The 17888-nt window shown below is 33.7% G+C and overlaps 1 protein-coding gene across 1 annotated transcript; it reads right to left on the reverse strand.

The window, feature by feature from the left end:
- Positions 1–396: 396 nt before the first annotated feature.
- On the reverse strand, positions 397–1311 carry LOC130897437 (matrix metalloproteinase-2-like). The gene has a single exon (XM_057806285.1). It carries the CDS (start codon positions 1309–1311, stop codon positions 397–399), a length of 915 nt encoding a protein of 304 aa, XP_057662268.1.
- Between the last annotated feature and the right edge of the window lie 16577 nt (positions 1312–17888).

Here is a 17888-nt window from a genome sequence, read left to right on the forward strand (position 1 = left end):
AACATCTGTGGGTAGTCCAGGGAAAATATCTTTTATTTGTCCTCTATTCCGAACAGTTTTCAAGTTCTTGTCAAATTCAATATAATTACTGTTATTATAAAATACATATATTTTCCCATGATTGCTTTGAAACATTGTGTTTATTTGAGAATTCTTAGGTATAATTAAATTATTTTCCTCAAGTATTTGTAGAGCGGAAAATCTGCTACATAGTATTTACGGTCATTGACTGCTATTAAATTATCTGAAGAACTTTGAAAAATCTGAATTATGGGACCCACTTCTTCAGGTAAATAATCATCGAGTATTCCTGGTTGCGAGGGAATAAGTTTCGAGTTCAAATCAATTTTCCATAGGGAATTTTCATTAATAATATATAAATGGTAATTTTTAAATTCACCAGCCATGGCAATGAACATATACTCCGGTGTTGACACATAAATTTTTATCCGATTCATTTGGTTGATGTGCAAGTGTCTTTGTAGTCGGTGGCAGCGATGATGTAGGTTTAAAAGGATTATTTACATATGTATTGATTGGTCCATAAAGAGCTTCAAGGGCCATTTTATCATCCTCATCCAATTTAGGAGCAATGTTGAATTGATACCATGGATACATTATTGCTGTCTCAATATCACTGTGAGCAATTCCTAAAATATGCCCAATTTCATGAATTAATACCATAAGTAGGCTAGTCTGATCTTCTGAACTTGATCCATCCAAACTTAAATCCCACTTCTCATCAGCATCAATATGAAGCTCTACACAACTGTTGCCTTTTGGGAAATAAGCATGTGCCAACACCTTTCCGGGGCCATCAAATGTACTGGAGCACTCACCTCTACCTTGGCAATTTGCTCGAAAATAGTGCTTTCCCCGTACAACTGTAATAGATATATCGGGAGCATAAGGCCGTATTTTGTGTATTAATTCAAATTTAAACTTTGAACTGTTACTCCACACTTCAAAAGCCTTTTTGGTTACTTTAAGATATTCTGGAGTTGCCTGAGGGAAATACCATTTCAAATCAAATTTTGACCATTTTGATTTAACTCTAAAAGAATGATCATCGTCGGAAGCAGCTTCACTCACATTACATCTTGGTCTATTTAGAAGTTGAATTGTATTTTCATCTAATTCTCCCGTTGCAGGGATATTATATCTTTCTTGAAAACTCAACAAATAATCCTCAAGTTTAGTCAAATCATTTTCATTTGTGTACCCGAACCGGTGTAAATACTTCATAGCATACTGTTGGTCGACAACGCATAGTACTGGCCATAGTACTGCAGCTAATATAATGATTAACATGATCTTCACTCTTCTGCTATCCTCAAAAAACTAATTTCCAATCACATTAATAACGGAATATATAATTTTTTTAAAACCCAAAGACTTTTAACCGACCTGGTATATCAGCGCTCCCGCTGTTATCATCACAACGAATCTGTCTCGATTACGTGCGTGATACCTTACATTGACAAAAATCTCTTTTTATTTATACGTTATACTTTTATGTTACAAGATTAGCGAATAATAATGGTATATATAATTTTTTAAAACCCAAAGACTTTTAACCGACCTGGTATATCAGCGCTCCCGCTGTTATCATCGCAACGAATATATAACTTTACGCATGCGCAAAAACGAAGTCTCTCTCTCTCTCTCTCTCTCTCTTACACATTGTCTCGCTGCTCTCTCTCTCTAACACACGGTTTTCCCTATTTCTGTAGTCAGACATACGTTGCTCATCTACTATCCTCCTATACCGTCGCAAGCGCCCTTACCGTGAGAAGTAGCAAAAAAGTGCCATTCAGCCTCAACTCCGAAATCAGCTTTATGTCTGAGTAGATTTATAAAATCAAATTTATTCTTATATTGTGATATCCTGCACCATCCGAAAAATATTTAATTTTTTTAACGTTGTCTTTTCCAAATTTTTTTTGCAAAAATTCAACCAACTTTCCATTGAATAAATGCACGAAATCAGCGTCGTGCGTTATTTTTTCGGAAACCATTACATAATTTATGTTTTTTGTTTTACCATTTTCGTTGTAATAATAGATAACATACGGATGTAATGTTGCCTGGTTATTAGTCCAATGCTGCGATTGCACAGCGTTTTGTACATGAAAGGTATAGTTCATGGCAAAATCTAAAGCGACTACGAAAACGTCTGCAGCAGCCGATTCTTTTTGTTTAACAAAATAACTCGCTTGTGACTTAGCTATAAAATCATGTCTCAATAACTCGGGCCAATCTTGTTTTATTGAATCTATAAACTGAATTGTACTCTCTGTTTTTTCAATAATTTCGCATCTAAAAATAAAAAAAAATTGATGCAGCAAGGATCTTTTATGAAAGAAAAGAAATTTTACATAATCTCTCTATTTATTACCTGTCGGTACTTGTCCACTGGCTGTAGGTAATCTCTTCAATCTTGTGTTCATGCAAAAGCTCTTTCATGTTATCGAGCGTGTTATTTTTACGATATTCACGTTACAATGTACAAAATACCTTACCTTCCGAACGAAAGGGCTTATAAAAAAACTTATTCTATATGACTTAATTACTAAAATTGAAGTAAAAAACTTGTTGCACTGCACTTTACGCTAGGTATGAAACGATCGTGCGTTCAAAACACTGCAGACGTTCGACTCGCCGAGAGCTATAGCCTACTAAGCCCGCAATCGCGCTTGCATTTGTCGACTGATGAAAACAAATGAAAATCGGACAGTGGAATGTCCGTTTCGAAGTATTTTGGAATAGCAGACTCGAGAGCAGACTGCTAGAAACAACTTATTACTAAGAAACAATAAGAAAAACAAAAAATCACGCGAATCTGCGTAAGTCACTTGAATTGGCGCGCTAGATCTTTTTACTTTATTCAATGTACGATCGATATGTGTGCATATTATGAATTGAATAAATAATATAATGAATACTGCGTTGTTTGATTGCTGAATACTCTTCAATCTTCAAAATAGAAGTTGTTTTAATCGAAAGCGCACGCAAAAAATAAAGTAACGAACACTGGCCGTGCAGCCGGACGGCCGGGCGGCTTTGCAATTATTTATTTTCCGATCAAACTTATGGCGGGCAAACTTTTTTTTTATATTCTCGTTCTTAAATAGTTCTGTACCTTGGAGGGATACAACACTATGTCCATTTTCATAACTTTACAGGAGAGGAGTTTTAAACATCATATTGCTGCAAGAATTGCATGTCAAAACCTGCACTGTGTCCTGCACCATGCTTTGAAACATGGCATACTGAAAATAATGTATAATAATTATAAAATTATAATAAATTTTTTTGTCATTTATTTATTTTTGTTTGATTAAGAACTAACATTTCGTGTAAAACTCCCAAAAATACTTTGTTGCATACAAAAATTGCTTGTTTGAACCATTAAACCTGTCATTTACGTTTTTAAATTTTTGCTGTTATAGCCGCCATCGTCCTATCACTTAGTGTATAGAGTCCGCTGGCGCCATGACGGTTATAGCCGCAACCTAATTAAAGGTACTAAATTAATCAAAATTAAGTTTATTTAAGCAGAAAGAGTAAAACTATACTTCTAACATTCTAAAAATCACAAAAACATATAGTGTCAATTTTCGAACTTCGCTTGTTCCTACTGTCCGTCAACGTGTTAAATTTTAAAATAGGATAAGTATAGGATTAGGTTTTAATTAAAATAAGTTAGGGTGAGTTTTTTACTTTATTTTAAAAATTTAAAGAAAAACTGGAATGATCCCAATCTTATTCTTAGTAAAGAGATAAATCACGTCAAGTGAGCACCCCAATTTCTAACCCAAGCAAATGTCATAAAATAATTATTTCAATCGAATCTACCCGCAAACACAAAGATAGAAAAGATAGTATTTTAACATAATTATTTGTTTAAATATTTTTTTATATGCAACAAAGATTTATGACTTTTTTTAGACAATAATCAATTGTTCTCGAACTACTGAATGTTTTGACATGAAAATTGATGTGCATACCTATGAAATATCGCCCTCTCAGATAAAAAATATTGCGATGTGTTATTAACAATTTTTCAGTATTTTTAATAACTTTTTTATAAACAATTGATATTTTTATTAGCTTCTCAATGCTCTAATCGCCCAGGCTTTCGGTGATATGTAGAATAACAGAGTTAAAATCAGCTTTTCTCATATTTCTTAGAGGAATAGAGCACTATGTCAAAAAGAAGTTAGAACCGGATATAGCATGTTTTAAAACAACACCAAGTCCACTTTCATTTAGAGGGATAGAACACCATGTGGACTTGGTGTTTTATCCTTCTGAAGCATGTGAATTACTACTGGACATAGTGTTGTATACCTCTACACAGCCTGGCGGATTGTTAGTGAACTAGTACTGTCCGTTCAAGAAAACGAGACCTTGCCTCCAATAAGTCAAAACAAAATACTCTACAATATTATTTTACAGTAAAAGGCATACGAACTAGAGTATGTAAACTTATGTTTTTAAATACACTATCTATATCAAACACCGTGGTAGTTAATGTTTTGAAAAATATTGAACCAGGTGGAATTGTAAAAATTGATCAAAGGGGTAAGCAAACTCCCGTCAATAAAACACATAATGACACTGTTGAAAGTGTAGTAAGACACATCTCTTCCTTCCCAAATTATAGCAGTCATTACACTAGGGAAAAGAGTGATATGAAGTATTTGGGTCTGCACCTGAACATAGAGAAAATATATGAACTGTATGTAGAGGATTGTAATGAAAATGATTTCAACCCTTTGTTAATAGTTAAAAAATGGCTCTACTACGATGTGTTCAACAAAAAATTTAAGTTGAATTTCAAACCACCAGAAATAGACACATGTGATTATTTTCAAGCAAAATTAAAAAATAATTTGACTAGATGAAAAAAATTCTATTGAGGAAGACCAAGGATGAATCTAAATTAAGGTATGATTTGAAAAGCGAGGACACCAAAAGGGCTAACAATACCCTTAAGGTATTAACGGGTGATCTTCAAAAATGTTTGCCGTCACCCCTTATAACAAATTGCATAAGCTTTTACAAGAGAAAACTTTGGACGTTGAATTACACCCTTTTTGATTCTTCTGATTCGTCAGTCCATTGTATTATGTGGGACGAATCCAAAGGAGCTCGTGGAGGAAATGAAATCGGATCTGCATTACTGGAATGGGCAGATACCGTCATTCCTGGCAGTGACATTGAAGAAAGCATTCTGTGGTCGGATAATTGTTACGGCCAGAATAAGAATATTAGCCTTATTATGTGTTTCTTTTGGATACTCAATAAGTATCCTCAAGTAAAAATCATCCCTCAAAAGTTTCTACTAAAGGGCCACACGCATATGGAGGCGGATACTGTCCATGCACAGATAGAGCGGAAGAGAAAAAAAACTTAACAACATGACAATTCTAACGCCCTGGGATTGGCAGCAGTTAGTCTGGAACTGGAGGATTTTGAAAATTTTAGGTCTTTGTACGATGTCAAAACATGTGAAAATCCACCCTTTATTAATAGAAAAAAAGATGTCAACAAAGAACAAGTTCTTCTGTCAACCTATGTTCAACTGCAAGTAAAACAGAACAGCATGGGAACTTGTTAGGTTTCGAAGGCGACACCATACATTGCCAAACGATTTGCAACTGGTAACACCAAGTCCGATACCAATATCACAAAAAAAATATAATGATCTATTGGCATTACTACCATATGTTCCTACAGTTTGCCATGACTTTTATAAAAACTTAAAGCATACTAGTAATACCACTAGTGAGTACCCTGAAGGAGACTTACCTGATGATGACTGAGTTTTTTGCATTTAAAATACCATTTTAGTTGAATACATAGATGTATTATTTGTATTTGTGAAGAAAATTATAAATAAAATAGTTAAATACATTTTGTAAGTCAAATAGTATTGTGTTTGATATTGAATATCCCACATTAGGTCTTATAGTACAATAACTTTATTGGAGGGATACAACACTATGTCCATTTTCATAACTTTACAGGAGAGGAGTTTTAAACTTTTTTTCAACAAAAAGTGTTATTGGCACAGCTATTTATTGAGATGTTGAAACAATATTTTACCAGAACATTCTATCTATTGTTATTTACAGCATGCAGTTGTTATAAAATAAAAACCTTTTTTACGTTTTTTTTTTACTTTTTAATGGACATGGTGTTGTATCCCTCCAATAAAGTTATTGTACTATAAGACCTAATGTGGGATATTCAATATCAAACACAATACTATTTGACTTACAAAATGTATTTAACTATTTTATTTATAATTTTCTTCACAAATACAAATAATACATCTATGTATTCAACTAAAATGGTATTTTAAATGCAAAAAACTCAGTCATCATCAGGTAAGTCTCCTTCAGGGTACTCACTAGTGGTATTACTAGTATGCTTTAAGTTTTTATAAAAGTCATGGCAAACTGTAGGAACATATGGTAGTAATGCCAATAGATCATTATATTTTTTTTGTGATATTGGTATCGGACTTGGTGTTACCAGTTGCAAATCGTTTGGCAATGTATGGTGTCGCCTTCGAAACCTAACAAGTTCCCATGCTGTTCTGTTTTACTTGCAGTTGAACATAGGTTGACAGAAGAACTTGTTCTTTGTTGACATCTTTTTTTCTATTAATAAAGGGTGGATTTTCACATGTTTTGACATCGTACAAAGACCTAAAATTTTCAAAATCCTCCAGTTCCAGACTAACTGCTGCCAATCCCAGGGCGTTAGAATTGTCATGTTGTTAAGTTTTTTTTCTCTTCCGCTCTATCTGTGCATGGACAGTATCCGCCTCCATATGCGTGTGGCCCTTTAGTAGAAACTTTTGAGGGATGATTTTTACTTGAGGATACTTATTGAGTATCCAAAAGAAACACATAATAAGGCTAATATTCTTATTCTGGCCGTAACAATTATCCGACCACAGAATGCTTTCTTCAATGTCACTGCCAGGAATGACGGTATCTGCCCATTCCAGTAATGCAGATCCGATTTCATTTCCTCCACGAGCTCCTTTGGATTCGTCCCACATAATACAATGGACTGACGAATCAGAAGAATCAAAAAGGGTGTAATTCAACGTCCAAAGTTTTCTCTTGTAAAAGCTTATGCAATTTGTTATAAGGGGTGACGGCAAACATTTTTGAAGATCACCCGTTAATACCTTAAGGGTATTGTTAGCCCTTTTGGTGTCCTCGCTTTTCAAATCATACCTTAATTTAGATTCATCCTTGGTCTTCCTCAATAGAATTTTTTTCATCTAGTCAAATTATTTTTTAATTTTGCTTGAAAATAATCACATGTGTCTATTTCTGGTGGTTTGAAATTCAACTTAAATTTTTTGTTGAACACATCGTAGTAGAGCCATTTTTTAGCTATTAACAAAGGGTTGAAATCATTTTCATTACAATCCTCTACATACAGTTCATATATTTTCTCTATGTTCAGGTGCAGACCCAAATACTTCATATCACTCTTTTCCCTAGTGTAATGACTGCTATAATTTGGGAAGGAAGAGATGTGTCTTACTACACTTTCAACAGTGTCATTATGTGTTTTATTGACGGGAGTTTGCTTACCCCTTTGATCAATTTTTACAATTCCACCTGGTTCAATATTTTTCAAAACATTAACTACCACGGTGTTTGATATAGATAGTGTATTTAAAAACATAAGTTTACATACTCTAGTTCGTATGCCTTTTACTGTAAAATAATATTGTAGAGTATTTTGTTTTGACTTATTGGAGGCAAGGTCTCGTTTTCTTGAACGGACAGTAATAGTTCACTAACAATCCGCCAGGCTGTGTAGAGGTATACAACACTATGTCCAGTAGTAATTCACATGCTTCAGAAGGATAAAACACCAAGTCCACATGGTGTTCTATCCCTCTAAATGAAAGTGGACTTGGTGTTGTTTTAAAACATGCTATATCCGGTTCTAACTTCTTTTTGACATAGTGCTCTATTCCTCTAAGAAATATGAGAAAAGCTGATTTTAACTCTGTTATTCTACATATCACCGAAAGCCTGGGCGATTAGAGCATTGAGAAGCTAATAAAAATATCAATTGTTTATAAAAAAGTTATTAAAAATACTGAAAAATTGTTAATAACACATCGCAATATTTTTTATCTGAGAGGGCGATATTTCATAGGTATGCACATCAATTTTCATGTCAAAACATTCAGTAGTTCGAGAACAATTGATTATTGTCTAAAAAAAGTCATAAATCTTTGTTGCATATAAAAAAATATTTAAACAAATAATTATGTTAAAATACTATCTTTTCTATCTTTGTGTTTGCGGGTAGATTCGATTGAAATAATTATTTTATGACATTTGCTTGGGTTAGAAATTGGGGTGCTCACTTGACGTGATTTATCTCTTTACTAAGAATAAGATTGGGATCATTCCAGTTTTTCTTTAAATTTTTAAAATAAAGTAAAAAACTCACCCTAACTTATTTTAATTAAAACCTAATCCTATACTTATCCTATTTTAAAATTTAACACGTTGACGGACAGTAGGAACAAGCGAAGTTCGAAAATTGACACTATATGTTTTTGTGATTTTTAGAATGTTAGAAGTATAGTTTTACTCTTTCTGCTTAAATAAACTTAATTTTGATTAATTTAGTACCTTTAATTAGGTTGCGGCTATAACCGTCATGGCGCCAGCGGACTCTATACACTAAGTGATAGGACGATGGCGGCTATAACAGCAAAAATTTAAAAACGTAAATGACAGGTTTAATGGTTCAAACAAGCAATTTTTGTATGCAACAAAGTATTTTTGGGAGTTTTACACGAAATGTTAGTTCTTAATCAAACAAAAATAAATAAATGACAAAAAAATTTATTATAATTTTATAATTATTATACATTATTTTCAGTATGCCATGTTTCAAAGCATGGTGCAGGACACAGTGCAGGTTTTGACATGCAATTCTTGCAGCAATATGATGTTTCCTTCCTTATTCCCTGTTTATAACATTGTTTACAACGCTGAAAATATGTTTTTCGCTGATAATTTTCAGGAGGTGAAATTTTCTCAGGAAAATGCTGTGTTCCATAGTTGTTGATTTCATTGGTTTGGATTTGTGCACGTTTAAATTGAACCAAAGTTCTTCCATCCCGTTTATTATCTATACCAGTTAGAGATCGTATGATTGCTTCCCTGTACTCTATATACTTCATTTGAGAACCTGTCTTTTCTTTAAAGATGTAGAAAGAATTCCATACTGCTACATCCAGTAGATGAAAGATTACCTTTTTATACCATCTAATTGTCTTCCGTGGACAGGAATAATAGGACATCATCTGATCTGCTCTGTCTACACCTGACATATTCTGATTATAATTCACTATTTCAATTGGTTTTCTCTTTTCCTGTTGTCGCCGGTTAGCTGTGTTTATCATGCTTGGGTGGTAAGCTGTTGTTAGACATAGCACATCCCGTTTATCTTTCCATTTGGACACATAAGTCTGATTTTGGCGTCGCCATACATGTGCTCCTTTTCTAAGCTTACGACGTGTTATTTCTTGTGGCAGACCCTTCCTATTTACACGAAGAGTTCCTGTCACATGTGTCTTTTTGCTAAGTAATTTGTTAGACAATGGTAGACTGTTGTAATAATTATCCATGAACAAATGATGGCCTTTGTTTAAGTATGACTGCATCAATCGCATCACAAGACTTTCAATAGTTGTCATGTTTTCATCGTTTTCTCGATGGCCTTTGTATACTTCTATATTCAAAACGTAACCTTGGGCTGAACAAAGTTCATAGAATTTAATTCCGTATTTTGCCTTTTTGCCTTTCATGTACGTGCGAAAATAAAGCCTTCCTCGAAATAATAACAACGATTCATCTAATGATAATGCTTCATTTGGTGCATATGCATTCACAAACTTTTGTATGAGCAAATCAAGAAATATTTTTATTTTCCTCAAAGGGTCGTTTGAATTTTCTTCCTCAACACAAAAACACCTCAATATTTGCTCAAACCTCCTTCCAGACATTTGTGACGGAAATGCTGGGTGGTAATGTAATGCATCAATGGAAAAGAGTTTTCTAATGCTGGAGAATTTTAGCTGGGACTGAAGCAAACACAAACCTAAAAACTTTCTCATTTCGATCATATCAGTATTTTTGAAATTTGCCTTTCTACTATGCCTTGTATGTGGCCGTGCTTGATTGCAAAGTTTTATGCCGTAATCATTCGTAGATTTTATAATCATTTCCATTACTTGGTCATCCCATATTTTTTCAAAAACCTGAATTGGAGAAACATTTTCTTCTATATCCAAAAGAATCCCAGCGGCATCTGCATCAAAAGAAAAGTTTCTTATAGATGTTGTATTGGTATGCCATGTCTCATCATTTTCTGGTTCTTCTGGTGCTTCATATTCCTCATCTGTAGTTGATTCATCATCTTCACTATCCGAATTGTTATTTTCAGCACTGTCAGCATCAGATTCAGACTCACTGTTGCTTGATCCACTATTCATTTCCTCAACAATCTTCAGCAGCCTAGCCTGATCTTTTTCCCAACTGCCCGTTTTCTGTAAATATTGAATAAAACATTTTATTTTGTATTATTATTTATTGTATATTATATATATATATATAATATATATTTATCATTTACATTATCATTATTTATTTATATTTCAAATGTAAAACCAAAAAAAAAAGTAAACAGTATAACCTATAGTATCGTTAACCTAACCTAAAATGCTAAATTTTGTTTTTTTATTTCTGTTTAAAGTATAAAATGAATAATAAGTATAGTTATATAAATAATAATAAATATCGTTAAACGTATCAATAAGAACTATAAATTCAATAGAAAACACGATCGCACTACTCCCTTCACAACCACGTGCATACTGAATCTGCAACTCGTATAACAGGTGAAATATGAACTTCAACCTAAAAAGATGTTTTCAAAACACGACACTATGCTTCTACGTATACGCCAGTAAGTGCACATTTGTGCTGCTATAGCCATAGTGTCTAAAAACGACCGTTTCGTTTTGGACGGCTATAGCAGTCATGCCACATTGTGAACTTCGCTTTGACGGCTATAGCCGCAATTGTCCGTCAACGTGTTAAGTAAGGGGTTTTCCAATAAGAGGCGTTATTTTGATATTCAAAGAAAAATGCCATTTTTTGAGATAAATGATCGGATGTTTATTTCATTATAAAGATATGCCGTTGATAATGGAACACAACATCAGTTAAATGGCCGCCACGACTGCGCTTACAGGACCATATCCTTTTTATGAAATTTTCCATAACCAAATTGCAAAGCGGCCATCTTTGAGGTCTTGAATCGATGCTGGACTGTTGGCGTAGACCTTATTTTTCACGTGGCCCCAAAGGAAAAAGTCGCAAGGTGTTAAATCACAAGATCTCGGTGGCCATTGTGATCACCTCTTCGAGAGATAACACAGTCCGAAAATTTTTCCCGTAAAAGATCGATGGTTTCGTTGCTTGTGTGACACGTAGTGCCGTCTTGTTGAAAGTAAACGTTGTCCAAATCAATACCATCCAATTCCGGCAATAAAAAATCATTAATCATCTCTCGATAGCGCAATCCGTTCACTGTAACTGTTGCTCCAGCCTCATTTTCGAAAAAGTAAAGTCTAATGACACCGCCAGACCATAAACCGCACCAAACAATCACGCGTTGAAGATGGAGAGGATTTTCAACAATAAATCTTGAGTTTTCCGAGCCCCAGATTCGACAATTTTGTTTATTGACGTAACCACCAAGGTGGAAATGGGCCTCATCAGTTAAGATGATTTTTCGATGAAATTCCGGATCATTCTCATGCATTTCAAGGAACCAATCAGCAAAGACATGACGTTGTTGATGATCGGCCGGTTTGAGTTCTTGTGTTAACTGAACTTTATAGACCTTAAGACCCAAGCCTTTATGCAAAATACGGTGTAATGACGTTTGTGTCATTAGACGACGAGGAATGGACAAACCTGGGTTTTCTTCAACACTTTGGGCTACAGCAGCAATATTCTCAGATGTTTTTGAGCGACGTTCACGGGTTTTATTCTTCACAGCACTAACTGTCCCAACTTCTCAATTTTTTCCACCAATTTCTGTATTGCGGTCCGAGAAGGTGCTTCACAAAAATGTTTTAGTTTTACGAACCGTCTCTGTCAAACTTTCACCATTTTTATAGTGAATTTTAATAATTTCAATGCGTTGTTGAAGCGTGTATCGTTCCATTTTCATTAATGGCGTAGTTTCTTCTTGTCAAATGTCAAAAAATGACAGCTTCAAAAGTGACATTTACCGAAATAGCGGGCTGTTCAAAATAACACCTCTTATTGGAAAACCCTATACAGTAGAACCCCGATTATCCGGGGTAATGGTGGGGTCCCCCTTACACGGATAAATGAAAACCACGGTTAATCGAGAAAAAAATTATTGAACATCAATTTTTGTAGAAAATAAGATGTTATCAGTTTTTGTTTTTTACGGTTGGCAATAACTTTTCTCACCTCGGTCCTGATTTTTCTGAGACTGATGACGTCGTTTAAATCAAAATTTTCCTGCTCGCAAAAATTCAGAAGAATATCAATTGCTTCCATTGCTTTTGTTGGTTGAATTTTCTCTTCTGTCGGACCAAAACAATTGTCAGTGTCACTATCAATCTCCTCCGAATCAGGCAGTTGAGAAGTAGATGGTGTATCACTACTAAGATAATGCGCTACAATGTCACTATCGGTTTGGATTTCAAACCCCTCCTCATTTTCATCTTTTTGCAGCCAATCAACAATATCGTTTCGGTCAACATTGATGAAATCTGGAATAGATCTAGACAGTTCAAGGCAAGTTTGTACATCATCGTGCTCATCCATGTTGTCTTCTTCCCCATATTCTTGGTCCAAAATTTTTGCCCAGCAAAGTCTTAATGTACTCGATGGCAAGTTTTCCCATGCATCACAAACAGCAAAAATGGCATCTTTTATTGTCCACATTTTGAGGAGGTCCTTCATTGATTCGACACAATTTTCTTGGAGAAGGAAACGGAGAAAAATCTTTTTATAACTCCGTTTTAAGGAAGAAATGACGCCCTGGTCCATTGGTTGTATCAATGATGTGACGTTAGGAGGAAGGTAGGTGACAAAAATTAGCCCATCCTCGGTTTTCAGGGTAGATTCTGATGGGTGACTAGGAGCGTTGTCAAGTAGGAGAACAGCTTTCTTTGGAAGTCCATTTTCTTCCTGAAATTTCTTCACAGATGGCACGAAATCTTGAAAAAACCATTCTTTGAAAATAGCCTGATTCATCCAAGCTTTTGGATGGCTGTAATAGTTACACGGAAGTCTTTTCACGTCTGTTCCTTTGAACGATCGTGGTTTTTTAGCTTTCCCGATCACTGTTAGTTTTAGCTTGTGTGTACCCGATGCATTTGAACATGTCATGACAGTGAGCCTTTCCTTACTAGATTTATGTCCAGGAGCTGACTTTTTACACTGCGCAGCTAATATTTTCGACGGTAACATTTTCCAAAAGAGCCCTGATTCATCTGTGTTGTATATTTGATCGGGGGACAAGTTTAATTTTGAGATCAATGAACCAAATTCCTCATTGAAAACTGTAGCAGCTGTTAAATCGCCACTTAGACTTTCGCCTTGAATGTCTAATTGTCTAATCCCATGCCGGTTTTTAAATCTAAATAACCAACCCTGTGAAGCTCCAAATGGTTCATCAATATTCAACCTTTCGTGAAACCACTTAGCTTTTTCACAAACCATCGGTCCAGAGATAGGAATCCCTTCAGCACGTTTTTGTTTAAACCATTCAAACAAAGCTGATTCCATGTCATTGTTTTTCTTCCTGACGCTAGCAGAGATGTGGAATCAGCTGAAGATATGAACCGCAAAATTTCATCCTTTCGTTTAATTAAATCACGCACTGTCTGCTCTCCCACACCAAACTCACCCGCCACTTTTCTTACACTCTCACCGCGATCTAAGACACGGTTAATAATGAACACTTTTTGTTCCAAAGAAAGCACGACACGCTTACGTTTTGAAGCCATAGTCAATAAACAAAGAAACTAGCCAACCGATCAGTAGGTGAAAACTAATCAGAAGCTTCTGAAACACTGAAAGTGAACAAAAGTGAGGTTTGAGTAGGGGGAAAATCAACAAAAACCATTTGCTGGAATGAATTAGCAATTCAGGCTTTGCGACTCTTTCTACTTAGGCATAAACGCTTCTCAGAATCAATAATAGGTCAGGCGACTGAAACCTTAATTACATATGTACACATTTAAAGTTTAATATTTTATTTTACATAATTTCTCTCCTTCGATACGGATACTTCTTGTAATGAATGGGTGCATATTTTTAATAATTACGTACATACGAATAAATTCAAGGTGTTTATTTTTTACCCAACAAATCTTCAATAATTTATTACTCCAAAGGGTGGTATTGAGCAAGGAAAGAAATGGGTATTCCATCTCAAAAGTCGGGCGCCCTGATTTTTTTTTTTTACTATTCTCCTCGCACCACGGATAATCGCGAACACGGATAATCGGGGTTCTACTGTATAAATAAAACTTAACCTATCCTATCCTACCTTAAAATTTACGTATAAATAAAACTTATTCTACTTTCAAAATTTTTAAATATAGATAAAAACTTAACCCAAACTTATCCTACTTTAAAATTTATGTATAAATAAAACTTATTTTCCTTTTAAAATTTCTAAATATAGAAAAAACTTAATCTTAACTTTCCTACTTTAAAATTCGTGTATAAATAAAACTTATCCTAATTGTATAAATAAAACTGGGTTAAAACACTGATAAACAAAAAAAAAGTTACAGTGGATATCTTGGTATCCAACACTTGTTTTAAAACAATTGAAATATGCTGATTAAAAATATGCAAACCGTTTCTCTCTATCACCCACCGTTTTTAAGATATCCGACATTAATAATTTATATATGTTTCACATTGTATTGAGGGAAACAAATTACAGATAAGTTATAATAAAGCATTTATTCTTGAAAAAAAGTACTAATTAATATAAACTATGTACAATCGTCTAGTTCAGCGGTTCTCAAACTTTTTTAGTGACGGAACCCTACAATAAAACAATAGTCTCTAAAAGTATATTCTTTATTAATAAGCATAATAAACGTAGAATGTAACATATACTTATTACTTACTTACATAACAAGTATAATAATAGAAATAGAAGATATTAAAAAAGAAAAAAAAATAAATAATGGGAGGTATGAAACTTTTTTATTTTTCATTAATTGGTTGATATCAGGTTTGATAGAAGACAGTTGAAGTCTCATATCAGGTTCGGCGTCCAGCCTATTCCGGAATTTTGTTTTCGTGGCTGCATAGGTTGAGAATCCTGTTTTGCACAAATATGTTGTTGGAAATGGAAGAAGAATATTCAGAGCCATTTTGGCAAGCATTGGGTATTCATCACGAATTCTGCACCAATAATCGTTGAGAGATGTCGTTTTGAACAATGACTCCATACTTGTGTCTGATGACATTTCTAAAAGAGATTCATATATCTCATTTGACATACTTTCGGGCTTTTGCAAGGTGGGTAAAAAAGGATTATGAATCCATGAATTCAGTTTCAATTTTGTATTCTGTTCTTCGGGAAAATACTTCTCAAAAGATGCGCGCATCGAAGTGAGATATTGAACCAATTCTTCAAATACATCATCTTGAAACATTTCTGAGTCGTTATCGCTAACAAATTCACTGAGTAACGTAAAGCTTTCTATTTCTCTCTTACTAACGCAAATAATCCAAAAATCTAATTTTCTTTTAAAGGCAGTTATTTTGTTACAGGCTTGGAACACTGTTGTCTGTTTACCTTGCAATGATAAATTTAATTCGTTCAGTTTTTGAAAGATATCCGCCATGAAAGACAGTCGGAACAACCAAGTTTTATCATACAAACGGTCTTTCAAATTAAAAGAAGTATCTGAAAGAAACATTTGTAACTCTGCTTTAAGTTCAAATAGCCTTGTTAAAGTTTTACCCCGAGACTGCCATCGCACTTCTGTATGGAGCAGCAGTGTTTTATGTTTGCTACCATAATCTTCACACAATAATGAGAACAATCGGGATTGTAGTGGTCGTGATTTGATAAAATTAATAATTTTTACCGCTTCAATCGGCGTATTTGTCCAAAGTTGCATTTACTGGTTTATAACACACTAAGTCAAAGACAAAACAATCTTCCACTTCATCGGGATTTAGATATGTTAATCCAAATTTATGCTTTATCCACCTTCCAATTTCCGAATCTCTATTATTGAATTCCGAAGTGAAACCGAGAGCTTGTATTTTTCTAAACCAAGCTTGGTGTAAATGAAATCTACAACCATTTATTTTTATATTTGGCCATGTAAAATATAGAGCGTTATGTATGGCTTTTTCGAAATCCACATACACCTCGCTTGGTTTGAAAATCACATTAAATTGATTAAACATCTTAGATTTTAATAAAGAAAATAAATTGATATATGTATCAGTAGATTTCGAAGGTAGTAAACAATATGCAAGTGGAACATAATGACCGTTTTTAAACCCGTGTATGGTAAACATTTGTAAAAAATATTTTGCGGAATAAGAAAATGTACCGTCCATGTAAAAATGTTCATATTACACATTACACGAATGTTACTGTTACAAGAAAATACGGTAATTATACACTTTCACGGTCACCTGGTTTTTTGGCTCTAGAAAATCAAAAAATGGATGGATTTTAATGATCTTGGTCTCAAAATGTTCCATTTTACGGCGGATATATGAAAAAAATTATTAGAAATAGCTGGAATGAAAATTTCTCATAGTTTTACTGTTTTAAATCGTAAAAAAAACGGTTTTGCAAAATAATCCTTTACAAAAAATTATCTCATTATCAGATAAAGTTCTTATATTTTTTTTGTATTCTACATAAATTAATAAACAATTTAAAAAAACAAAAATCCAAAATTTATAGCTTAAAATGAAATCGATGAAAAACAATCAATTTTCGTGAATAATTTCGTACTATATTCTTCAATGTTAATAGTTTTTGGACCATTAAAAATCGAAAAATAGATAAATTTTATAATTTTGGTCTCAAATTGTTCCATTTTACGACGAATTTATGAAAAACACGGGGGTAGTGGCTGAATTTGCGGTTTTTAATAGTTTTAAACCTTAAATAGTAGAAAAACGGGGTTTTCTAAAGAATCCGTTACGAAAATTCTTTCTCGTTATCAGATATAGTACTTATATTCAATTTTTCAATTTTACATAAAAAAAGATAAATAATTAAAAAAAGAATATATGATTTTTATTGTTTTTTCAGCTGAAAATAAAATCAATAATAAACATTCTTATTAACACTCATTATTCGTTCCGTATGAAATTTTTTCATGATAATAGTGAAAATTTACTTATGAGCACCACGTTATGACCCGAGACTAAATTTAAAGTTCAGTTTCAACTTCAAAATCCTCAATTCCTTTGATGTTCCAATTGACGCCTATTATTTAATTCCATTTTGGGAATCATCAATCTCATTGAAGATTTTGATGTCTTAAACTGATCTAAAAATCTTATTTTGGTCATCAATGTCATCATAAATTATTATAACATTGTTTGTATGGCATTGATACACTTTTGAGGTTCAAAATAAATTTTATAAGATCCATTTTCAACCTCAACTTTATTAAAGCGGACGAAACAACAAAATTGAAGTTAAAAATGGGCTTAGATTATATGTATAATGATATATTTGTAATCCGAATTTCAACTTCAAAGTTG

Source organism: Diorhabda carinulata, chromosome 8 (genome assembly GCF_026250575.1).
Source record: "Diorhabda carinulata isolate Delta chromosome 8, icDioCari1.1, whole genome shotgun sequence".
NCBI lineage: Eukaryota > Metazoa > Arthropoda > Insecta > Coleoptera > Chrysomelidae > Diorhabda > Diorhabda carinulata.

Bases quoted from the DNA above. Each gene is read 5' to 3' on its own strand.
- LOC130897437 (XM_057806285.1), bottom strand. From the start codon at position 1,311: ATGTTAATCATTATATTAGCTGCAGTACTATGGCCAGTACTATGCGTT.